The sequence below is a fragment of the Protopterus annectens genome, chromosome 6.part0 (genome assembly GCF_019279795.1).
Source record: "Protopterus annectens isolate FY-2018-M chromosome 6.part0, PAN1.0, whole genome shotgun sequence".
NCBI classification, from domain to species: domain Eukaryota; kingdom Metazoa; phylum Chordata; order Ceratodontiformes; family Protopteridae; genus Protopterus; species Protopterus annectens.
The window spans coordinates 1,120,202,860-1,120,228,758 of record NC_056737.1 but is presented as its reverse complement, the minus strand read 5'-3'; the positions used below and the strand labels follow the sequence as shown (position 1 = coordinate 1,120,228,758).

The 25,899-nt window shown below is 42.8% G+C and overlaps 1 protein-coding gene across 14 annotated transcripts in view; it reads right to left on the bottom strand.

Annotated features, from left to right (window-relative positions):
- Positions 1 to 317: 317 nt before the first annotated feature.
- The window catches only part of RBMS1 (RNA binding motif single stranded interacting protein 1), a 1,922,565-nt gene continuing 1,896,983 nt past the window's right edge, over positions 318 to 25,899 (bottom strand). For all 14 annotated transcript variants that reach the window (XM_044074729.1, XM_044074739.1, XM_044074730.1 and 11 more), the window contains one exon: positions 318 to 2,855. Coding sequence is in view for 1 of the 14 variants with exons in the window: in XM_044074739.1 (XP_043930674.1) it covers positions 2,814 to 2,855 (42 nt within the window). In the remaining 13 variants the exon portion in view is untranslated. The remainder of the gene's footprint in view (positions 2,856 to 25,899) is intronic.

Below are 25,899 nucleotides of genomic sequence, written 5' to 3'. Positions count from 1 at the left end.
ATTTGTCCTTACAGTTGGATATCAGAATTTCTATATTCATCTTGTCCCAGTAGGTGGTCCTAATGTACTTGTTTGTGTTTTTCCATTATTAAAGATGATAAAACACACTCAATGCAATCGTAAATATATATAAAATTTAGCTGAAATGAGGAAAAAACAACAATGGGATATTTTATAAGGCAAGTAAGGAATCATAATTTAAAGTTGCCTGGTATGGGTTGTCAGCTGTAACCATTTCTGCATCTAATCTGACATCTCTGACACAAGATACTTTGAAAAACCCATCATTGACATAACCTATATGTAAACAAAAGTCCTCTTTTTCATCTTTTTTTATTCAAAAGTCTTCAAAAGAAATGAACAGAAAAACTAAGAACAATCTGATAAAATTTACAGTTCAAAAATGTGTTTTGGCTTTTTAACAACAATGTTCTAGGAAAACAAAACTACAGTTTTCTTGAACCGGACAAATAAGTTACCACTGGCAAGCTTGTGGCACTAGACAAACAAAAATAAAAAAATTAACTCTCTAGATCATATAGACATCTCTATGAAAATCTTTTTTCCAAACAATCTGTACAAAAGGTCGTTCTTCATAAATTACTTTTTATAATTTAATGGCTGTCCACTACGTGGTGTTTAAACTGATTAATTATGTACAGAGATTATGTTTCCCAAATCTTATCCAGACACAGAGTATGGCACTTAGTTCAGACACTAGCAGCAGCAAATTCCACTTACTCCTCTAGAACTATCCTATTTCAGTATCAAATAATGCACAAAAAAGCAAGTATATGCAAGCTCTGCCATTAGTTAGAAACTAAGAAAGGAAGTTGCTGCAGCTTGTCTGGACCTCTAGAAAGCAGTAATATTCTAGGGCGGGTAGACCCAGTAACACCATCACTTTTTTCCTTGTAAATCATTTCTTTCAAGACTTTATCATCAAGTGGAATCTATACTACTGAGAGCAGCAATAACGTTTGAAACTATGAAATTTCACCGACAGCAATGGGCACACTTACAATATAACTAAAAAAAAAAATCTCTAAATAAACACTTGAAAGAAATAAACGGATTCTGACTAGCTCCAGCGCTAGGGTGATTTTGGTCTGTGGAAACAGGCAGGTCCAGCAACCTGTCCCAACATAACAGGAAACAAAAGTCTGAGGTAGATAACTGGTCAAACGTAGCTGGCCAGACTAGTACACAGTCTCTTGGAAGACAACTTAATTTATATTTCTTTTTTTTTTTAAATGTGATTATAATAAAAGCACTATAATATCAGAGAGTAAAATCTATAATGTAAAATACAGGTTTGTGTGCTCTGTCAGTCTTTTCATAGTTTCAAAAAATTTTTTTTTATTTTTATTTTTTTACATATATAGCACTTGTAGTGATGATGGAAAGTGTGGCAAACCTGGATCCAAGTCTTCCTTCATGCTCGTGTCTATATACTAATTTTAACCTAGAAAAAAAACTAAATGCAAATTTACAAAAAAAGGCACATTCTTCTAACTGCAAACTGGTCCGGCAAAAAATAAAAGAGTACAGAAAATCGAAAGGCTAAGAGAAATCATTCTGACTGGCTACTAGCTCTTTGTTCTTTGGTAAAGTTACCTTTTAGAAAGTGCCAAGTCATTTATAAATTTTATTTTAATACAGAGCTAATACCCAATCAAACTGCCTCACTCATAAATAACTCTCAGCTTATGTTTAAAACAAGTCCTTTATGTTTTGCCATTTTTGCTGCAACATTAATGTTGCAGTTGCTGTTGCTAGGTTTTGCACAATCATTCTAAAAGTATAGTATTTGTACAAAGGAAAGACAAAACATTCTGTCAGTGACCCCCCCCCCCAAAAAAAAAAATATCAGCTCTACCAGCTCTAAAACTATAACATCAAGTTAGATTTAAAAAAAAGGCAAAAGTTGTGATTTTGCATCATACAGCAGATTTTCTAACCCATTCAAACTAAGAGAAGAAATTATTCTATTTTATAAACAGTTCATTCTATTAAAATTTCATCAGTCAGAAAATGTGTTTCACTCAAAACATTTCTTTCCTACATATTCTATCTTTGATTAAAGTGAAAAATCATTAAAAACACCTACAGCACAATAAAAAAGCATTTTTTTAGCAAATTCAACTACCTGTTCTTAAAAATTTCTACGCGGCTGCTTTGCAAGGCATTACCGACCAGCTCATGTGGTCAAAAGCAATCTACTTCATTACTGGATTCTCAACTATTTATCTAAACAGCTACTGAATTGAAAAATTTAAGGCAAATTGGAATTTAAAAAAAAGACACATCACACTACATTAAAGAAGGGGAAAGGGAGAGAGAGAGAGAGAGAGACAAAAACATGTTTAAAACAAGGACAATGTAACACTTCACAACAGCAACACACGCACACACACGCATACGCACACTGCAAGCATGGAACATCACATCAAGATGTTTAGCTAATCACTAAACTTAATTAAACCTATTTCTTATAATACAAATGAAATAAAATCAAAAAACTGTCATGCACTCGCAGATGTCTGTATGGTTCCAAGTGCGTACAGAGTAGCAGAGCCACGATTTCTGATAACACTTGTTGAAGATAAATGTTCCTTATTAAAATAAACTTGTTTCCACGGAAGTAAGAGCCACAAGATGAATCTAAGCACAAATATGCACCTTAGAACTCATACCAAAAATAGTTTTAATCGATTTCATTACAAATAAACTTATTTCTTTCAGACACTGTGCAAAAATGTCAACAAGTTCCTTAAAGCGCAATACATTAGAGGAGACCATGATTGTTTCATTCAGTCTTTGCCCTCATTCTCAGATGGGTCATTGTAGTAAATCTGAAATGAAAAGAACGAATGAATGTTACTAAAATTAGAAATTAGGACTGAAGTACCAAAAAGTAAAGGCAACAGCTTAAATAATTATTCCATTATAATGTGACTGCAGTCAAGTAATCCATACTTATAAATTAGGCTAAATGCAAACAAACTACAATCGTGTCTTCTACTTTCAGCCACTGCTCCACTAATGTGTAGACTGCTTCATGTATCAGTTAATTATTAATGCCTCAGCAATTTACCTTACTCTCTAAGTGCCACTTGCATCTTGGTCCTGAAGTTAAGGAAATTAAACACTGCTGTTGAGGTTGCTAGTCGTGTGGGTTTCCTCCGGGTGCTCCGGTTTCCTCCCACATCCCGAAAGACATGCTGCAAGTGGATTGGACATGCTAAAATTGGCCCCAGGCATGAGTGCATGCATGTGTATGCCTTCTGTGGAAAGTTGGGCGCCGGGCTGGGAACTCAACACCATAAAAACTCCACTGCCAATCATAAGCGGACAATGTGATCCGCTGTGGCGACCCCTAACCGGAAAAAGCCGAGAGAGAGTTGAGGTTGCTAGTTCAACAAGAGAGCAACTCATTATGCGAAACAAAAAAAAAACTATGCACATATTGGTGTCTTTTATATTCCAAGGCTTAATAGGTAAGCTTAACTGCAGTGAGCACAATTTTGGTCAACATTAGAACATTTATTTATATTTTGTTACTCTGGGTGGCCAACACTGCTGGCCTATTTTCAGCAAAGGACCATGGGGCAATACTACACTAATGTCACAGGTAGCTGATTTCAAAAAGAAAAAAATGCCTGCAATGTACATTCCATTGAAAAACAATACATTTAAACGACTTATTCATAACATTAGGACTATACCATAAAGAAAGAGTGATACCAGTAGACCCAGACCTGTGCAGCTACACCAATATTAAGGTATTCAGATACTCAGTTTCAAAAGCCATATGTTTTAACTTTCTTAAATTTAGATGGTCACACTACAAACTACAATGATATGGCATAGCCTTAGTTCAGAGCACAAGCATCTAATCACCATAGAACAGTATACTGATGAGGCATCTCTGTACAGTATCAAGGGTTTAAATCTAGGTGAAAGTCTTGTTGCAAATGCAACAGCAGCAATTTTTTTACAACAATAATAAAGTATCCAATGAATAAACGAATAATCGTTCAGACAAACGTAAACAGCAAATACTATAAAAACACAAGTGGTTAAACGAAGCACAGCTAAAAAGGACATAAAACTTTAATAGCAGGTAAGCACTTTCACCACTCATCTAGTGGCTTCATCAGACCATATAAAAATGAAAAATAATGAAACACCTTAATTGCTCACTTCTTAATAGCCAATAATCCATTCATACATAACAGGTGCATTAAACAACCCCATAGATCCTCAGCCATTACAATGAAGTGCGTACCACGCAATCATGTGAGCAGGCTCCATCCCCCTTAAAGGAACAATCCCATTTGAACATTAAAAAGAACAGAAATATTGCCTACAAAACGCAAGCATCCAAAACATATAAGCTATAAATATACATAAATATACTGTTACTAATGCAGCTAGGCTGAAAACCCTACATAAATTAACAGGCAGCATTTCAAGGATCATCCAAATGAGGACATAAACTTAATCCTAAACACAACACTACATATAGCATATTGTAACATACAATGTTTCTATAGTGACCAGAATAATATCAAAGACTTCTTGCGCATGCACATCACTTACTTCAAATAACATCAATAGAGCATGCAGAAATTACAAGCAGGAATATATACATATTCTAACACAAACAAACACTCCCAGATATTGTTTTGGCATGGTTCTGGGGGCGATGTTGCCCCTCCAGCGATGCTTTCAAATGTATTGCGATCTTTTATTTATATATATAGCAAGGGGTGCATGCCCCCTGCAAAAAATATATATTTTTTTAAGTTTTGCATGCTTCAAGGTGTATGAGCGAAGTAGCTTGTCTACTACTGTTTTGTTTTGTGGTCGAAGTACTGAATGTCAATGTCTGGGTCTTTTAATTTAGCAGACTCACATGCAAATATATATATATATATATATATATATATATATATATATATATATATATATATATATGAGAAGGTCGACAAGTTACAAGATCGACAACCACTTGTTCGACACGAAATCACTGACAATTCACATAACCGACAGTGCAAATAATCGGCATAGCGTAACGTTGACAATCAAACAGTTACTGAGTAAATACTTGTTTCAACTACACACTACTGCTAACGTTAGTAAAAGATAGCATTTAGTTAGAATTAAACTACGTATAATTACAATATTTAATATTATCTCCATGAATAGATACGGACTAAACAATGCAAGGCTGCTTAAGATGTAAATAGTACATTTCAGCGTGTTTCAGTGCTTGCACTACGAAGATTTCAGTACTTTAACTTTATCGTTTGTTGTACAATATATTTCATTTATTTACTGACGTGGTGAATTTACCTTAAAAGGACGTGTGTTCTGTATGCGTTATACGGCAAAATCCTAACATAACGCTACTGCATTAAATATTAGACTGTGGTCGGGTATTTCATTCAGAGTTGTCGAACATTTCATAGTCGGTTATTTGCACTGTCGGCTATGTGAATTGTCGGTGATTTCGTGTCGAACAAGTGGTTGCCGATCTTGTAACTTGTCGACCTTCTCATATATATATATATATATATATATATATATATATATATATATATATATATATATATATATATTTATATTCTTTTCTTTACATTTCACTATTTCCAGATGTTTTAATTATATTCTCCCAAAACTATATACATATACACACACACACACACACACACAGAAACACAGACATAGATATAAATTCTTTTGGGGAAGGAATGTCAACTCAAACAGTACAAGGTCTGCAGAGCTGTGTAATATGCACTGCATACCATACTAATCCTACAGGTAAACCTGACAGTATACAAAGTATCAGAATGTGCAGGAAGTCAACTGTACACTGATTTGCTCCATTTCAAAGAAGCCCTTCATCTTGCATGGTTTATTATTCCAGGTTCCTTGAAATAATCAAACTGAAAGACTCAACAAATGCAAGTTTGATTAGTGCACTATAGTCTACATATTTGTTACACAAGGGATACCCAATACTGTCACTATTAATGCTAATAATGATCCACAAAGTACAGTTGTGTACACTTACCATAAATGTACATGTTTGAGTGTATTCACTGTTGCAGTTATTACATCTGGGTAATCTGCTGGCAGGTTGCCCTCAGTCGGCCTGAATTCCAAAGTCTTGGGTCCTGCGTCGGTTGCGGTCTTCTCTTCCATGACGTCAGGTCATCAGGGGTATAAAAAGTACAGTTGTGTACCTATCATAAATGTAGATGTTCGAGTGTATTCACTGTTGCAGTCATTACGCTTGGGTTATCCTGCTGGCAGGCTACCCGCAGTCGGCCTGAATTCCAAAGTCCTGGTCCGGCGTTGGTTGCTGTCGCCTCTTCCCTGACATCAGTGTGCCAGGGGTATAAAAGATGCAGCCAACACCATTTTCTTCAGTTTTTCTTGCCCCAGATGTCAGGTGCGCTCAAAGGGTAGGCTAAAAAGCATTGTTTATAAAAGCATGCACTAAAATAAACAATACCTTCATCTACAAGCAAATACACCACATAGGTTGTAAAGAATAGAGAAGTACAGATAAGTCCCAGCAAAGAAAGGGGGATGGTGGGTGGGTAACCTGGACTGCAACAGTGAATACACTTGAACATCTACACTTATGGTAGGTACACAACTGTACTATGTTCATCGTGTTTCACTGTTGCAGTCATTACACTTGGGTTGAATCCCAAAGCTGAGGTTAGGTGGCTGGGTCTACATAGAATTAGGAGTGGCTATAACGCCCTGCAGAACTGCAGTGGCAAAGCCTGCTCTGGATTTAGAATAAAGAGGTAAGTGGTAGTGCTTAGTAAAAGTGTGCACTGAAGTCCAAGTTGCAGCCTCCAAAATATACTTGGTTGTTACTCCTCTGAGGAAGGCTGCTGAGGTGGCTGCTGCCCTGGTAGAATCTGGTCTAATGCCCTTAGGCACTGACTTGCCATGTTGTGAATAGCAGAAACGAATGCAGTGTCCTATCCATTTTGAAATAGTCTGCTTTGAGATCGCCTTTCCTTGTGATCCTGCAGCATATGCCACTAAAAGTTGCTCAGTCTTTCTGAAAGCTTTAGTTTTGTCCAAGTAGAAGCGTAGCTGTCTGTGTATGTCCAAAGAATGCAGAAGTCTTTCCCCTTTATTCTGTGGGTTTGGGAAAAATGTAGGCAAATGAATGGTTTGGTTAACAGCCACACTGGACACCACCTTAGGCATAAATGTTGGGTTTGTCCTTAGAGAAACCCTGTCCGGATGGAAGATAATAAAAGGTTCCACAGCCATTAATGCCTGTAACTCTGAGACTCTTCTTGCTGAAGTTATTGCTAGGAGCAGAGCTGTTTTCCATTATATAAATTTTATCTCAGCTGTATTGACTGGCTCGAAAGGAGGCTGTGTGTGTTTTTCCAAGACAAAATTGAGGTCCCATGCAGGTATCGGTGCTCTCCTTGGAGGTCTTATATTTTTGGCCCCCCTGAGGAACTGCCTAAGCAATGGATGTGAAAAAATAGGTGGGTCTAATGAGCTGAAATGGCAGAGGCATGGATCTTAATTGATGAGAAGGATAGACCTTTGTCCAGCATCTCAGTTAGATATTGTAAATTTGGAGGTATATTTGGGACAAGCGTGTCAATTCCTTGTGCCTGGTTCCAAGCACAGTATCTCTTCCATTTTTCTGCATAAGATTTTCTGGTGCTGGGCCTCCTGGCCTCCAAAATAACATCCATAACCGCTTTAGAGAGAGGTGTATTCTGAATGGTTACACTATCTGCCATGCAGCTAGATTTAGAGTTTTGAGTTGCCTGCGCAGGATCTGATTGTTTTGTTGGGTCAGTAAATGAGGAATTTGAGGCAATGTCCAGGCTGGGCCTTGGGACAAGCTCCTTAGGACTGAGTACCAGTGTTGGCGTGGCCAATCTGGGGCAATTAGTATAATTTGTGGCTTCTCTTGTCTGACCTTTAGGAGTACCTTGGGGAGGAGAGGCAGTGGAGGAAAGGCATATACTGTAAAGTTGTTCCAGCTGAATGACAAGGCATCCACTTTCCATGCTTATTTGTGATAAGTCCTTGTGCAGAATCTCTAAAGTTGGCAGTTGTGAGGGGAGGCACAAAGATCTATGTCTGGGCATCCCCATTTCCTTGTTATCATGCTGAAGATTTGTGGATCTAGTTTCCACTCGTGAGAATCCATGTGGTTTCTGCTTAGTTCGTCTGCCAGAGCATTTGTTTTTCCTGGCAGGAATTGTGCTTGCAGGTGTACTTGGTAGGTCAATGCTGTGTTCCACAAAATCATGGCTTGTCTGCAGAGGGGGTAGGAATGTGTGCCTCCATGCTTGTTTATGTACCACATAACTGTGGTGTTGTCCATCTTTATCAGCAGCTGTCCTGGATGAAGAAGGTCCTTGAAGTCTATCAGGGCATTTTGTACAGCTAGCATCTCTTTTTGATTGATGTGAAGATGCCTTTGGCTTGGGGGCCATGTGCCCTGAATACATTTTCCTGCCATGTGGGCCCCCCAGGTATAATCTGATGCATCTGTTGTTAGTATTTGCCTGGCTGTGGGCAAAGTGAATGGCTGTCCCTTGTTGTGGTGACAGGCCTGTGCCCACCATCGAAACTCCTGTTGCAGGCAGGGAATGAGTGAAATTAATGATTCCAGGCTGTGGCAATGTTGATTCCAAACACTTTTTAGATACCATTGTAGTTTCCTCATATGCAGTCTTGCATATGGAATTAGCAGAATGCAGGAGGCCATGTAGCCCAGAGCCTGCAGAATTTTTCTTGCAGATAACTGGGTCTTTGTTGCCATGCTTTTGAAGTAAGAAGTCAGTTGCCTTTTTTTGTCTGGCGTGAGATAAGCCATCTGGGTAGTTGTATTTAAGCTTGCACCCAGGAATATTAACTCTTGAGAGGGTACTAGTTTTGATTTCTTTTCGTTTACTGTGTACCCTAAGCAAATTAGTAATCTTTTTACAAACGCCAGATGCTTTAGTAGAATGTCTTTGGTCTCTGCTTGAATAAGGCAGTCGTCCAAGTACGGATATATTTGAATTCCTCTTTGTCTGCAAAATGCAATTACTGGTGCCAGGCATTTTGTTAAGACCCTGGGCGCAGTAGATAAGCCAAAGGGCAGTGCAGAGAATTGGTAGTGCAGTGAGCCAGCTATGAATCTGAGGTATGTTCTGCAAGATTGTCTGATTGGGACATGCAGGTATGCCTCTTTGAGGTCCAAATTTACAAGCCAAGCCTTCTTGGCCAGCATGGCAGAAGCTGTTGTAGAGTCAACATTTTGAATTTTGGAACATCCAGAAAAGTATTTAGAATAGACATGTCCAGAATTGGTCTCCATGCTTTGTCCTTTCTTGGTACTAAGAAAAGTCTTGAGTAAAATCCTTGTCCCTGCTCTTGTTGTGACACTGGCTGAATGGCCCTCATGTCCATGAGAGATGAAATTTGTTTTTGTGCCTCTGCCCATTGATTGTGTGGCAGGTCTGGCATACCTTTTGCCTTTGGAAGGGTGTGAAAGTGGAACCTGTAGCCCTGAGAGACTATATTTAGGACCCATTTGTCCTGGGTGATCGTGTGCCAATTTTGTGAAAAAAAGTGCTAACTTTCCCCCTAAGGGTGCTGCCAAAAGATAAGTGCTTGGCATTGGCAGAGGGAAGTCATTGAGACTGTTTCTTATATGGCTGTGATTTGTCTTCTCTGCTTTTGGAGGTAGAAGCACCCCATTGTTTGGGCCTGTATGAGCCCTGGGGCTGTTGTCTGTCTCTAGGGTGTCTGTATCTGGCTCTTTGTGGCCTGTCTGACACAGGAAAGGACCAATTCTTAGAAGGCCAGTTCCTGCTAAATCTGGGTGGCTGTACCTGTAAGAAATCCTTCACTGTCTGCATAGATTTAGATTTATCCTCCATTTTCTTCAACACCTCTTCTGCCTTAACACCAAACAAAGTATCATGCTGTAATGGAGCATCCAATAATTTTGCTTTAACATGATCAGGTAGAGTCTGTTCCTTTAACCAAACATGCCTTCTAATAACAGAACCTGTTACAGCGGCCCTGCAAGAGGCCTCCAGCAAATCATAACCACATTGCAAAGTATGTTTTCCCACTTGTTCAGCTGCATGCAATAAATCCTGCAATTCCTTGTTCTCAGAACATTCAGAATTTGTCAACATTTTCTGTTTTAACAGGGAAATTAAGTATTGCTGACATTTAAGCATATGAAACTGACAATTTAAAGCCCTTACAGCCAAGGTAGCAAAAGTGTAAACTTTTTTCCCCCCATCTGTCCAGTGCCCTAGAATCTCTATCTGAGGGAACAGGGTTTTTTGCAGTAGCAGCCTTGACCCCTTTGGGACCCTGAGAAATAGTTTCTGGGTCAGCAGCAGGGTTTTTATATAGAAATTTATGAGAATCTGGAACCCTGTAGTAACTGTCTGGCTTAACAGGAGCAGGAGGTAAAGTGTCGGGACACAGGCCGGACTCGGAAAATACATCATCTACAATGTCTAGAACAGGTGGAATAGCAAGAGGTCTGTGCTGCGGTAGTAGAAGAAAGTCTCTGAGCCTTTTCTTAGAATATGAATAATCTTGGCTCTCCCAGTGGAAATGCTCCCTCATGGTATGTAGGGTTTCCAGAAACGAGTAATCCTCAGGAGGTGAAGCTGAAGGAATAGATTCTTCAGCATCAGAATCCTCATAGGGAGGGAGTATCCCTGTTCTGAAGAGGAGTCAGAGGAAATGGAAACCTGATCAGAGGAATCATATTCAGTATCTTGCCTAGGCCTCATCAGGAGGGGGATGGGAACCCCTGATCAAAGTAATTAGATCTTCGGCCATTCTGAGCATCTGTTTCTTAGGCATGGAAGTCTGTCCTGGAGAATGCTGTACTTGTTTCCTTGTCTTTAAAACTGTTTTAGTCTTTGTCTTGGCTGAAGTTGGCTTGATATAAAGCTGTGTAGGTCTGAAACCACCCTCAGAAGCCGATGCCTGCTCAGCGGCTCCGGACCCATCTGAGGGATTAGTTTCCAAAAGGCCCAATACCTTGAGTATCCAGATGCCTAGCTGTCTCCACGTGGGAGTCGGAGGCGGCCTGTGGCTCTGAGGTAGCGGGTGTCACTGAGAACTGGCGACTGGCCTAGAAGAGGCTTTGTCGTCGGTTTTGGACCTCGGATGCCTGTCCTTTTCTTTTTCCTTGTGCTTTTTATGAATTCTGGTCATCGGTTGTTCCGACAGCATTATATAGTTAAACCTTCAGCCAAAGTAATGAAAAGCAAAATCGTACCGATGCTTAATAGAGCGTTGGTTAAATCTAGCACAAAACCGACAACTAGCTATGTCGTGGTCAGGGCCTAAGCAAGGAATACAGTAAGAATGAAAATTCTTATGAGGTATTTGCTTCCCACAAGAAATACAATTGTTAACTTTTTCTGACATCGGTCTGGAGCAAGAAACAAGTTTCCCCAACGGGGTACTTAGCTTTATAAAAGACTTCGGATCTGAAATTCAATTTCGAAAATTTCAGGAGTCGGCCGACCGGCACTTGTGAACTGCTTTTGCTTCGGGCACCGTGCAGCAAGAAAGACTGAAGAAAATGGCATCGGCTGTATCTTTTATACCCCTGGTGCACTGATGTCAGGGAAGAGGCGACAGCAACCGACGCCAGACCAGGACTTTGGAATTCAGGCCGACTGCGGGTAGCCTGCCAACAGGATAACCCTAGTGTAATGACTGCAACAGTAAAACACGATGAACATCATGCAGCCGATGCCATTTTCTTTAGTTTTTCTTGCCCACGATATCAGGTGCCTCCAAAAAGGTAGAAAAAATATAAATATATATATACATGCATCAATATAAACTTTACCTTCATCTACAAGCAAATACACCACATAGGTTGTAGAAGATAGAGAAGGAAAGATAAATTCCAGAATGACAGGGAGAATGGCGGGAGGGTAACCTGGACTGCAACAGTGAATACACTCGAACATCTACATTTATGGTAGGTACACAACTGTACTATGTTCTTCGTGTTTCACTGTTGCAGTCATTACATTTGAGTAGAATCCCAGAGCTATGGTTGGGGGGCTGGAGCTAAACAGCATTAGGAGCGGCTAAAAGGCCCTGCAGAACTGTAGTGGCAAAGTCTGCTCTGGATTTAGAATAAAGAGGCAAATGATAATGCTTTGTAAAGGTGTGAACAGAACTCCAAGAAGCAGCCTCTAGAATGTCTTTGGGTTGGTACTCCCCTCAGAAAGGCTGCTGAAGTAGCTGCAGCTCTGGCGGAATGAGACCTAATGCCCTTGGGCACAGGTTTACCATGGTGTAAGTAGCAGAAATGGATGCAGTGGCTTATCCACTTTGAAATTGTCTGCTTTGAAATAGCCTTGCCCTCTGATCCTGCAGCATATATTACTAGTAATTGCTCAGTTTTTCTTAGAGCTTTAGTCCTGCTTAAGTAGAATCTTAGTTGTCTGTGTACGTTCAAGGAATGCAGAATTCTCTCCCCCTTGTTCTGCAGATTTGGATAAAATGTTGGCAAATGAATTGTTTGGTTAAGAACCACACTGGAAACCACCTTAGGCATAAAAGTAGGATTTGTCTGTCTGGATAAAATATGATAAAAGGCTCTATAGCCATGAGGGCCTGTAGTTCTGATGATAAGAACTTTATATCAGCGGTAGCAGTTGGTTCAAATGGAGGCAGGGTGAGCTTTTCCAACACATAATTGAGGTCCCATGCAGGCAATGGTGATCTTCTAGGAGGCCGTAAATTTTTGGCTCCTCTAAGATACTGCTTTAGTAAAGGATGAGAAAAGTTTGGTGGCTCTGTATTGTAATGAGGTGAAATGGCAGAGGCATGGATTTTAATTGAGGAGAAAGATAGGCCCTTGTCAAGCACCTCAGTTAAGTATTGCAATATCTGAGGAATATTTGGTTCTGCTGTACCAGTTCCTTGTGCTCGATTCCAAGCACAGAATCTCTTCCATTTGTCAGCATAAGATTTTCTAGTACTAGGCCTTCTGGCTTCCAAAATGACATCCATCACAGCTTTACTGAGAGGTGTTGTTTGTATGACTACATGATTAGCCATGCTGCCAGGTTCAGTGTCTGTAGTTGATTGTGCAGGATCTGATTGTTTTGCTGGGACAGTAGATGTGGTCTTTGAGGCAAGGTCCAAGCTGGGTACTGAGACAAGTTCCTTATTATTGGGTACCAGTATTGGCGAGGCCAGTCCGGGGCAATTAGTATCATCTTTGGTTTCTCTTATCTGACTTTTAGTAGGACCTTGGGAAGAAGAGGCAGAGGAGGAAAGACGTAAACTGATAGGTTTTTCCAACTGAAGGATAGGGCGTCCACTTTCCATGCTTGTCTGTGATAAGTCCTTGTGCAGAACCTTTTCAACTTATAATTTTGAGAGGCAAATAGATCTATGTCTGGGCTCCCCCATTTCTCTGTTATCATGCTGAAGACTTGTGGATTTAGTTTCCACTCGTGAGGATCCATAAGGTTGCTGCTTAAATCGTCTGCCGGAGTGTTTTGTTTTCCTGGTAGGAATGGAGCTTGAAGATGTATTTGGTAGGTCAAAGCTGTGTTCCACAGTGCCATGGCTAATCTGCATAGGGGGTATGAGTGTGTGCCCCCTTGCTTGTTTAGATACCACATGACTGTGGTGTTGTCCGTCTTTATCAGTAGTTGTCCTGGATGAAGTAAGTCCTTGAAGGCTGTTAGGGCATTTTGAACAGCTAGCATCTCTTTCTGGTTGATATGCAGATGCATTTGTTTTGGTGACCATATGCCCTGAATGCATCTTCCCGCCATGTAGGCCCCCCAGGCATAATCTGATCCATCTGTTGTTATGGTTTGGCTGGCAGGGGGTAGAGTGAATGGCTGTCCCATGTTTTGGTGACATGCCTTTGCCCACCACAGAAACTCCAGTTGCAGGCAGGGAATGAGAGGAATCATTGTTTCTAGACTGTGAGAATGTTGATTCCATATACTTTTTAGGTACCACTGAAGTTTCCTCATATGCAGTCTTGCATATGGAATCAGTAGCATGCAGGATGCCATGAAGCCCAGAGCCTGCAGAATTTGTCTTGCAGAAGACTGGGTTTTTGTTGCCATCAGTTTGAAGTAAGAAGTCAGTTGCTTTTGCTTGTCTGGTGTGAGGTTAGCCATCTGGGCAGTTGTATTCAAGCTTGCACCCAGAAATGTTATCTTTTGAGAGGGTAACAGTTGTGATTTCTTTTCGTTTATTGTGTACCCAAGGCATGTTAGAAGCCTTTTCAAAAACGCCAGGTGTCGAAGAAGAGTGTCCTTGGTCTCTGCATGAATGAGACAGTCGTCCAAGTAAGGATATATCTGGATACTTCTCTGTCTGCAAAATGCAATTACTGGTGCCAGGCACTTTGTAAAGACCCTGGGCGCAGTAGATAAGCCAAAGGACAGTGCAGAGAATTGATAATGCATTAAGCTAGCCTTGAATCTGAGGTATTGTATGCACAATTGTCTTATTGGGACATGCAGGTATGCCTCTTTTAGGTCTAAAGTCACCAGCCAAGCATTCTTGCCCAGCATGGGCAGAAGCTGCTGCAATGTCAGCATTCTGAATTTTGGAATGCCAGGTATGTGTTCAAAATCGATAAATCCAGTATTGGCCACCAGGCCTTGCCCTTTCTGGGTACCAAGAACAGTCGAGTAAAAACCTTGTCTTTTTTCCTGCTCTGGTACTGTCTGAATGGCCCCCATATCCATGAGGGACATAACCTGTTTCTGTGCCTCTGCCCATTGATTTTTGGGCAGATCTGGCCAACCGTTTGCCACTGGCAGAGTGTGGAAATGGAATCTGTATCCCTGTGATACTATGTTTAGTACCCACTTGTCCTGGGTTATTAACTGCCAATTTTGAGCAAAAAGTGCTAATTTTCCCCCTAAGGGTGCTGTCAAAAGATAAGTGCTTGGTGTAGGCAGAGGGAAGTCAATGGGACTGTTTTCAGTAGGTTTGTGCTTTATCTCCCCCTGATTTGGAGGTAGATGTGCCCCACTGCCTTGACCTGTATGAATCTTGCACCTGGTATCTGGCACCCTTTGGGCGTCTGGATTTGCCCCTTTGAGCTCTGTCTGACACAGGAAATGGCCAATTTTTTGTAGGCCAGTGTCTACTGAATCTTGGTGGCTGCATTTGTAAGAAGTCTTTAACAGTTTGCATAGACTTAGTTTTGTCTTCCATTTTCTTTAAAACCTCTTCTGCTTTAACACCAAACAAAGAATCATGCTGTAAAGGTGCATCTAACAATTTAGCTTTAACATGATCAGGCAAATTTTGTTCCTTTAACCAGGCATGCCTCTTAATCACAGATCCAGTAACTGCGGCTAAGGAATCAAAACCACATTGCAAAGTATGCTTTCCAACTTGTTCAGCTGCATGCAATAATTCCTGCAATTCTTTATTTTCTGCACATTCTGAAATCAACATAATTTTCTGTTTCAGCAATCCCATAACATGCTGTTGGTACTTAAGCATGTGAAATTGACAGTTTAAGGCCCTTACTGCCAAGGTTGCAGATGTATAAACCTTTTTCCCCATCTGTCTAGTGCCCTTGAATCTCTGTCACAGGGGGTAGGTTTTTTTGCTGTTGAGGCCTTAGCTCCCTTTGGACCCTGTGAAATAGTTTTAGGGTCAGCAGCTGGTTTTCTAAATAAAAACTTATGTGAGTCAGGGACCCTGTAATATCTGTCAGGCTTACTGGGAGCCGGAGGTAAGGAGTCAGGGGTCAAGCTTGACTCAGAAAACACATCATCCACAATGTCTAAAACAGGGGGAATGGCTAAAGGCTTGTGCTGAGGAAGAAGAAGGAAATCCCTGAGCCACTTTTTTGATTCTGAGAAGTCTTGACTCTCCCAGTGAAAATGCTCCCTCAAAGTATGCAAGGTTTTTACAAATGAATAATCCTCTGGAGGAGATGCAGATGAAATAGACTCCTCAGCATCAGAATCCTCATAGGGAGGTATAGATAGTTCCTGATCAGAAGAGGAGTCAGAAGAAATAGAAACCTGATCTGAAGATTCATAGTCAGTGTCTTGCCTAGGCCTCTTATCTGGAGGGGGATGGGTACCTGATCAAGGTAATAAGGTCTTCAGCCATTTTGATCATCTGTTTTTTAGGCACAGAGGCCTGTGCACGTAGCTCAGGCATCATTTTTTTAGTTTTAAAAGTTATCTTTGCCTTTGGTTTTGCAGCTGTTGTCGGTTTGATATATAAATGTTGAGGTCTGTATACACCCTCAGAAGCCGGTGCCTGCTCAGCGGCTCTGGACCCATCAGAGGGAGATACAGCCGTCGGTCCAATACCTTGAGTATCTTGCGGCATGCCGGACTCCAGAGGGGTGTCAGTAGATGCCTGCGACTGGAAGGTAGTGGGTATCAGGGGCTGCAAAAGTGCCTCATGAGTACCTGTGAACCAGCGACTGGCTTAGGAGAAGCTTTGTCATTGGTTTTGGATCTCGACTGCCTTTCTCTGTCCTTTTCTTTGTGTTTTTATGTACTCTGGTAGTCGAGTTGCTATCCGATGACATTTCTAAGTAATTAAATCTGTTTCCAAAATACTTAGATGCAAAAATATACCGACGCTTAATAGTGCATTGGTTAAATCTAGTACAAAACTGACAGCCAGGCACATTGTGATGAGGGCCTAGGCAAGGAATACAGTATAAATGGAAATCCTTATGAGGTATTTGCTTCCCACAAGTAATACAATTATTAACTTTTTCTAACATCGGTAAGAAGCAAGAAAAAAGTTTCCCCAACGGGGTACTTAGCTGTAGTGAAGACTTCGGTTCTGAAACTCAAACTCGAACATTTCTGTAGTCGGCCGACCGGCACTTGCGAAATGCTTCTGCTTTGGGCACCGCGCAGCAAGAAAGACTAAAGAAAATGGTATGCATGTTTTATATCCCTGACGACCTGACGTCATGGAAGAGGAGACAGCAACCGACACAGGACCCAAGACTTTGGAATTCAGGCCGACTGAGGGCAACCTGCCAGCAGATTACCCAAATGTAATGACTGCAACAGTGAAACATGAAGAACATCTGTCAGGAATTCATCAAATGTGTGCACAAGACGGAATTCAGATATGCAACATGCATAACTGAATGAGCAAGTGGGCCAGCTGTCCAAACAGTGAAGAGTGTAATGAGAAAAGTACAGTTGTGTACACGTACCATAAATGTAGATGTTCGAGTGTATTCACTGTTGCAGCCATCACATTTGGGATATCCCTGCCAGGGTAGCCCTCGGCCGGCCCGAATACCACAGACTTAGTATTTCTGTCTCAGTTGCTGTCGCTTGAGGGCTGATGTCAGGTCGTCAGTAGTATAAAGTAAGGCAGCTGACGCCATTATATCAGTTTTTCTTGCCCTAACCTGTCAGGAGCTCCCAAAGTAGGAGGCCAGGTTCTGGTGGAAGAACCCCACCAGTGGAAAATAAATACCAATACATCCCTTGTAAGGAAAGGAGAACAACAAGGAAGAAAGGTAAGAAAAAGGGGGACGGAGGGAGGGAAACCAGGAGTGCAACAGTGAAGACACTCGAACATCTACATTTATGGTAAGTGTACACAACTGTACTATGTTCTTCGTGTTTCACTGTTGCAGTCATTACATGTGGGTAGATTCCCAAAGCTGAGAAAATGGGTGGAGGCAGTCAAGGAAACTAGGGGCTGGCTAGGATCCCCTGCAAGACTGCAGAGGCAAACCCTGCCCTGAATTTGGAGAAGAGAGGCAGGTGGTAATGCTTGGTAAAAGTGTGAACAGATGTCCAGGTGGCAGCGTCCAGGATGTCCCTGGTGTGGACTCCTCTGAGGAAAGCTGCAGAGGTGGAGGCTGCTCTGGTGGAGTGTGTCCTGACCCCCTTGGGGAGGCTTTCTATGCTGTTCATAGCCAAAATGGATGCAGTGTGCTATCCATTTTTAAATGGTTTGCTTGGAGATGGCTTTGCCTTATGCCCCTGTAGCAAAGCTAACCAGCAACTGATCAGACTTTCTGAAGGATTTATTCCTGTCCAGATAGAATCTGAGCTGTCTGTGCACATCTAGAGAATGCAGAATCCTTTTTCCCTTGTTCTGGGGATTAGGAAAGAAGGTGGGCAAATGAATGGAATGGTTGACAGTCACATTGGTCACCACTTTGTGCATGAAGGACAGATTAGTTCTGAGGGATACCCTGTCAGCATGGAAGACTCTTCTGGCTGAAGTGATGGCCAGAAGGAATGCTGTCTTCCAGTAGAGAAATTTTAGCTCTGCATAAAAAGATGGTTTGAAAGGGGGCAGGGTGAGCTTTTCCAAGACAAAGTTACGGTCCCATGCTGGTGTTGGCGCCCTTCTGGGGGGGGCCTCAAGTTGCTAGCCCCTCTGAGGAAGTGTTTGATCAAAGGGTGTGAGAAAAGGGGCTGCTCAGTGGGAAAATAAGCAGAAATAGCAGAGGCATGTATTTTTATAGAGGAGAAAGATAGACCACTGTGTAGCAGGTCAGCTCAGTAATCCAGGATGAGGGATGGAGGGCTGTGCTGTATTGGCTCCCTTAGCCTGGATCCAGGTGCAGAACCTTTTTCATTTATCTGCACAAGACTTTTTGGTGCTAGGACATCTGGCCTCAAGGAAACATCCAGAACCTGTTTACTGAGGAAGGCAGATTGGTTCGGGGTCAGGGAATACACCAAGCTGCCAAATTGAGTGTCTGCAATTGGGGATGCAAGAATTCCCCTTCCCTCTGGGTCAGGAGGTTTGGAATCTGAGGAAGATGCCATGGAGGCAGCAAAGATAGGCTGCGCAGCAAGGGGTATCAGTCTTGTTGGGGCCAGTCTGGAGCTATAATAATTGACCTTGGTTTTTCCTCCCTTATTTTGAGCAGTACCCTAGTGATGAGAGGTAGGGGGGAAAGGCATAGACCGATAGACTGACTCAGGGGAAGGACAGGGCATCCACTTTCCAAGCCATGCAGTGATGCTCCCTGGTGCAGAATTTGCTGAGTTGATGGTTGGTGTGGGAGGCAAAGAGGTCAACCTTTGGGGTTCCCCATTTCTGAGTTATTAGAGTGAAGGTACTTCTGTTGAGTTGCCAATCATGTGGGTCCAGAAAGTTTCTACTTAACTGGTCTGCCAGAGTTAAGAGAGCCTGGTAGGAATTGTGCTAACAGCTGCTGTTGCATGGAAGAGGCTGTGAGCCAAAGGGTCATGGCTAGCCTGCATAGAGTGTTGGAGTGAGTCCCTCCCTGCTTGATGATGTAGCACATCACAATGGTGTTGTCTGTTTTTATCAGGAGAACCCCTGGAGAGAGAGGGGGTTTAAAAGCTATCAAAGTGTGCTGTACAGATCTCTTTTTGATTGAAGTGCAGAGGGACTTACTGTGGGTTCCACTGGCCCTGTATGCACATGCCATCCAGGTGTGCACCCCAAGTGTAGTCTGACACGTCTGTGGTGAGGGTCTGGGTGGCAGGGGGTGGGAAGAAGGGCAGTCCTTTGTTGTGGGAGCATGGTGTTGCCCACCAAAGAAATTCCTTTCTGAGGCAAGGAAATATAGGTAGAAGAGTTTCTAGGTCTTGAGAGTGTTGACACCAAAGGCTTTTTAAGTACCACTGAAGTTTCCTCATATGCAGTCTGGCATATGGAATGAGTAGTACGTAAGATGCCATGAACCCCAGAGCTTTCAGGATTCCTTGCAGATAGCTGGGGCCTGGTGACTAGTTGAGAGAAGTAGGCTGTCAGGAAAATTTGTTTCTCTGGTGTAAGGTATGCCATCTAGGATGCTGTGTCCAGACTTGCTCCTAGGAAGATTATCCTTTGGGTGGGCACCTGTTTGGATTTCTTTTTGCTGACTGTGTGCCCTAGGGAGGTTAGTAGGGTCTTTACAAAGGCCAGGTGCTTGAGCAGCTTTTCCTGGCTGTCTGCTTGAATAAGTCAGTCATCTAAGTATGGGTAAATTTTAAAATTTCTTTGTCTGCAAAAGGCAATGGCCGGAGCCAGACATTTTGTGAAAACCCTGAGAGCAGTAGATAAGCCAAAGGGAAACACAGATAACTGAACATGTTGAGATCCTGCCCTGAAGCAGAGATATTTCCTGCATGATTCCCTGATAGGAATGTGGAGGTAGGCCTCTTTTAGATCTAGGGTGGCTAGCCAAGCTTCCTTGGAGAGCATGGGTAGCAGCTGCTGGAGGGTGAGCATTTTGAATTTGGGGATCACCAGGAAGGTGTTTAGAATGGATAGATCGAGGATGGGGTGCCAGGTGCCCTCTTTTCTGAGCACCAGAAAAAGTCTGGAGTAGAAGCCTTGGCCTATCTGTTCTGCAGGAATGTGCTCTACTGCCCTCACAGAGAGCAGGGATAGGATTTGCTTTTGAGCCTCTGCCCAATGATTTGATAGTAGATCTGGGAACTCTTTTGGAGTTGGAAGGGTGTGGAAGGAAAATCTGTATCCCTGAGACACAACACTCATAACCCATTGGTCCTTGGTAATGGTGGCCCAGGTGCTTGAGTGAAAGAAGAGTTTTCCTCCTAGGGGTAAGTGAAGGTGGGCAAAGAGGGGGGTGGAGGAGGTGAGTCATTGTGAGTTCTTACCATAAGGGGGTGGCGTAGAACTCCCTGGTTTTGAAGTGGAGGTAGTCCACTGCTTAGATCTCTGCATTCTCTGAGGCTGCCATCTGGGGGGGTCTGTTTCCACAGGGCCTATGCTGGGTCGGTTAACTCAGAGGAGGAAAGGACCAATGCCTGCTGAACCTAGGGGGATGGACCTGTAAGAAATCCTTAATTGTTTGCATAGATTTTTCTTTTTCTTCCATCTTTTTAAAACCTCTTCTGCCTTAGTGCCAAACAAGTTATCTTTGTGCAAGGGGGCATCCAACAATTTAGATTTGACATGATCTGGCAGAGGTTGTTCCTTAAGCCATGCATGCCTTCTAATGACAGATCCAGTGACTGCTGCTCTGCAAGAAGCTTCGAGGGCGTCAAAACCACAGTGCAAAATGTGTTTAGTTACTTGACTTGCAGAATGCATTAAGTCTTGTAAATCTTTAGATTCTGCCCAAGCAGGAAAGGAAGACATTTTTTGTTTAAGGAGTTCTAAGGTATGTTGCTGAAATTTCAGCATATGGAACTGACAATTTAGTGCCCTGAGAGCAAGAGTAGCTGAGGTGTATACTTTTTTCCCCATCTGTCCAATGCTCTGGAATCCCTGTGTGAGGGGGGTGGGATTCTTAACATAGGTTGCTTTGATCCCTTTTGGCCCTTGAGAAATGACCTCGGAGTCAGCTGTTGGATTTTTAAAAAGATATTTGTGTGAGTCAGGGACTCTATAGTACCTGTTTGGTTTTCTGGGAGCAGGGGGAAGGCTGTCAGGATTTAAGGAAAACATCCTCCACAACATCCAGGACTGGGGGGGAAGCCCAAGGGTTGTGTTGCAGAAGATCTAGGAATTCCTTGAGTCTCTTTTTAGACTGAGGGTAGTCCTGACTCTCCCGTTGGAAATGCTTCCTTAAAGTATGCAGGGTTTCCCCAAATGAAAAATTCTCTGGGGGAGAGAGCTGAAGGAATAGAGTCCTCTGCATCAGAATCCTCATAAGTGGAGAAGGATTGCATGTCTTCATAGTCATATGCATCAGATTCATCTGACTCTTGTTCAGACAAAACTACAATGGACAGATCTCTTTTCCTTTTTGAGAGGGTAGCTTGGCTTCCCCTGATCAGCATGATAAGGTCTTCTGCTATTTTAAGCATTTGAGACTGAGGCAAGGTAGCAGGCGCCTGAGAGTGGGTCGTCGGTTTCTTGGGTGTGGCTCGAACCTTGGGCCTAAGACACTCGGTCGTTTTTGAAAGAATGGTAGTCGCGAAAGAAGACGTCAGTTTGTGCCTAGATTTGGTAGTGCGAAGGACTTCCTTGGAAGCCAGTGCCTACTCAGTGGCTCTGGACCCATCCAAGGTAGAGACAATCGCAGGATCCTTAGTCGAAGAAGAGTTTTACGGCATACCGGACTCCGAAAAGGTCTCTCAACTGAAGCGGGCATCAGGGGCTGCGAAAGCACCTCACTGAGTAATGGAGGACTGATGACTAGCTTAACAGAAGCGTTGTCAGTAGGTTTGGACCTGTGCAGGTCTGTCTGTGTCTTTATCTTTATGTTTTTTCAGAAGATCTGCTGTCAGATGGCTTACTGAAGCCATATCAGAATTTGAGAACTTTAAACGAAAATATCTGGCTATAATAAGGGCCCGACGATGGATAGTTCTGGCACTGAACAAAGCACAGAAGCGACAACGGGGGATGCTGTGGTCTGGGCCTAAACAAGTTTCAAAATGGCCTTGCCCTCTGCCCCTGTAGCAAAGCTGACTAGCAGCTGGTCAGATTTTCTGAAAGGTTTAGTCCTGTCAAGGTAGAACCTGAGCTGTCTGTGCACATCCAAGGAGTGCAGGATCCTTTCCCCTTTATTCTGAGGATTAGGAAAAAAGGTTGGCAAATGGATGGATTGGTTTTAAGCCACACTGGATACCACCTTGGGCATAAAAGATGGGTTAGTCCTGAGAGAAACCCTGTCCGTATGGAAGATAATGAACGGTTCCACAGCCATAAGGGCCTGCTCAGACACTCTTCTTGCTGAAGTGATGGCTAGCAGTAAGGCTATTTTCTAAGAGAGGATTTTTAACTCTGCTGTAGCAACAGGCTCAAAAGGGAGAAGCGTGAGCTTCTCTAGTACAAATTTAAGGTCCCAGGCAGGAGTGGGAGCTCTCCTTGGGGGTCTTAAATTGTTAGCTCCCCTCAGGAACTGTTTGATCAGAGGGTGAGAGAACAGGGGTGGCTCAGTATTCTAATGAACTGAGATGGCAGAAGCATGAATCTTAATTGAAGAGAAGGATAGGCCTTTGTGGAGCAGCTCTGCTAGGTAATCTAGGATTTGAGGCAAGGAGGGCATGGCTGTGTCCTTCCCTTGAGACTGGCTCCAAGAACAGTATCTATTCCATTTTTCTGAATAGGATTTCCAAGTACTGGGGCTCCTGGCCTCAAGGATAACTTCCAGCACCTGTTTGCTGAGGGTTGCTGGTGATGTATTCAGGGAATAAGCCAAGCTGCCAAGTTCAGGGTTTGCAGCTGAGGATGCAAAATCTGTGCCTTCTCCTGGGACAGCAGAGAAGGCATCTGCTGTAGGTGCCAGACTGCATAGGAGTAGGTACCAGTGCTGACGTGGCCAGGCTGGTTGCAATAAGGATTGTCCTTGGCCTGTCCTGTTTGATCTTGAGGAGTACTTTTGGAAGGAGAGGAAGAGGGGAAAAGGTATAGATTGAGAGGTTTTTCCCCATGTGAAGGAGAGGGAATCCACTTTTCAAGCTTGGCTGTGGGGAATTCTGGTGCAAAACTTGTTTGGTTGATGGTTTTGGGGGGATGCAAAGAGGTCCACCTCTGGTGTTCCCCACCTGTGTATTAGACATTTGAATGAGTTTGGTTCCAGTTTCCCCTTGCGTGGGTCCATTAGATTTCTGCTTAAGTCATCTGTCAGTGAATTATGTTTGCCTGGCAGAAATTGAGCTTGCAGGTGCACTTGGTTGCTTAAGGCTTTGTTCCACAGAGCCATGGCTAACCTGCAGAGTGGGTAGGAGTGAGTTTCCCCCTGGTTGTTTATGTACCACAAAACTGTGGTGTTGTCTGTCTATCAGGAGTTATACTAGCAGGATAAGGTATTTGACGGCTGTCAGTGCATTCTGTACAGCTAACAATTCTTTTTGATTGATATGCAGGTGAATTTGTCCTGGGCTCCATTTGTCTTGAATGCATTTGTCTGCCATGTGAGCCCCCCATGCACAGTCTGATGCGTCTGTTGTCAGAGTTTGGATGGTGGGGTTTGTGAGAAAGGGAGTCCCTTGTTGTGGTTGCAAGCCTCTGCCCACCAAAGGAACTCTGTCCTTAGGCAAAGAATGATAGGAATCACTGCTTCCAGGTCCTGGGAATGTTGACACCAGAGACTTTTTAAGTACCACTGAAGTTTCCTCATATCAGTAGAATACATGAGGCCATGAACCCTATAGCTTGTAGTATTTTTCTTGCAGATAGCTGGGTTTGGGTGGCCAGTAGTTTGAAATAAGTTGCCAAATAAACCTGCTTTTCTGGAGTGAGGAATGCCATCTGGGAAGCTGTGTTCAAGCTTGCTCCCAGGAATACAATCTTTTGGCTGGTTTCCAGATGTGATTTATTTTCGTTGATGGTATACCCCAGAGAGGTTAGGAGTCTCTTTACAAACATCAGGTGCTGAAGTAGCAATTCCTGACTGTCCACCTGAATCAGGCAATCGTCCAAGTATGGGTAAATTTGACTATTTCTCTGCCTGCGGTAAGCAATGGCTGGAGCCAGGCACTTTGTGAATACCCTGGGCGCAGTATATAAGCCAAACGGAAGTGCAGAGAACTGACAGTGCACAGAGCCTGCTCTGAAATGTAGACATTTCCTGCAAGCTTTCCTTATGGGGGATGTGCAGATAAGCTTCTTTTAAGTCTAGGGTGACTAGCCAGGAGTCCTTGGCTAGCGATGGAAGGAGCTGCTGGAGTGTAACCATTTTGAATTTTGGTACCAACAGGAAGGTGTTTAGGGATGACAGATCCAGAATAAGGCACCAAGAGTTCTTTTTCCTTGGCACCAGGAACAGCCTGGAGTAGAAACCCTGTCCCCTTTGCTCTGTTGGCACAGGTTGAATAGTCCTGATACTGAGAAGAGAAAGTTCTTGTTTTTGGGCCTCTGTCCACTGGTTTGGAGGAAGGTCTGGCAATCCGTTTTGGGTTGGCAGAGAGTGGAAATAGAATCTGTATTCCTGGGATACAATGTTTAAGACACTTCAGTCCTGGGTAATATACTCCCAGATTTTTGCATGCAGGGCAAGTTTTCTTCCTAGGGTGCAAGTACTTGGGCATGGCTGGGAAGGATTAAGGACAAGCCACTGTGAAATGTTTCCATAGGCGGGTGGCTTACCACTCCCAGTTTTTGAGGAGGGAGCACTCCAATGTTCAGATATGCACATACCCTGAGACTGTAGTCTTTGTGGTCTGTTGCCCCTGGGTTTGGGCTGAGAAGGTCTGGAAGGGACTGGAAAGGACCAGTTTTTTGAAGGTCAATGCCTACTGAATCTAGGTGGCTGTACCTGTAAGAAATCTTTAATGGTTTGCATGGATTTAGCTTTTTCCTCCATCTTTTTAAGAATCTCTTCTGCTTTAGAGCCAAACATTCTTGGTTTAATGGAAAATCAAGTAATTTTGCCTTGACATGGTCCGGCAAGATTTGTTCCTTCAGCCAAGCATGCCTTCTCAGAACAGACCCAGTAACAGCAGCCCTGTATGATGCTTCTAAGGCATCAAAACCACACTGCAAAGTATGTTTACCAACTTGGTTTGCAGAATGCATTAAGTCTTGTAAGTCCTTATTTTCTGCCGAATCAGGAATCAACATTTTTTTGTTTAATTAGATCAACAATATGCTGCTGGTACTTCAAAATGTGAAACTGGCAATTTAAAGCCCTGATGGCAAGAGTTGCAGAGGTACATATCTTCTTAGTCCATCTGTCAAGAGCCCCAGAATCCCTGTCCGAAGAGGTAGTGTTTTTGGCTGTAGAAGTCTTAATACCTTTAGGTCCCTGGGAAATGGTCTCTGGATCCGCAGTGGGATTTTTAAAGAGAAATTTGTGAGAGTCAGGTACTCTGTAGTATCTGTCAGGCTTTCTAGGTGCAGGTGGTAAAGTATCAGAGGTAAGGCTAGATTCCATGAAGACATCATCTACAATATCCAGGACAGGGGGAATAGATAGAGGCCTATGTTGAGGCAAGTCTAAAAATTCCCCGAGTCTCTTTT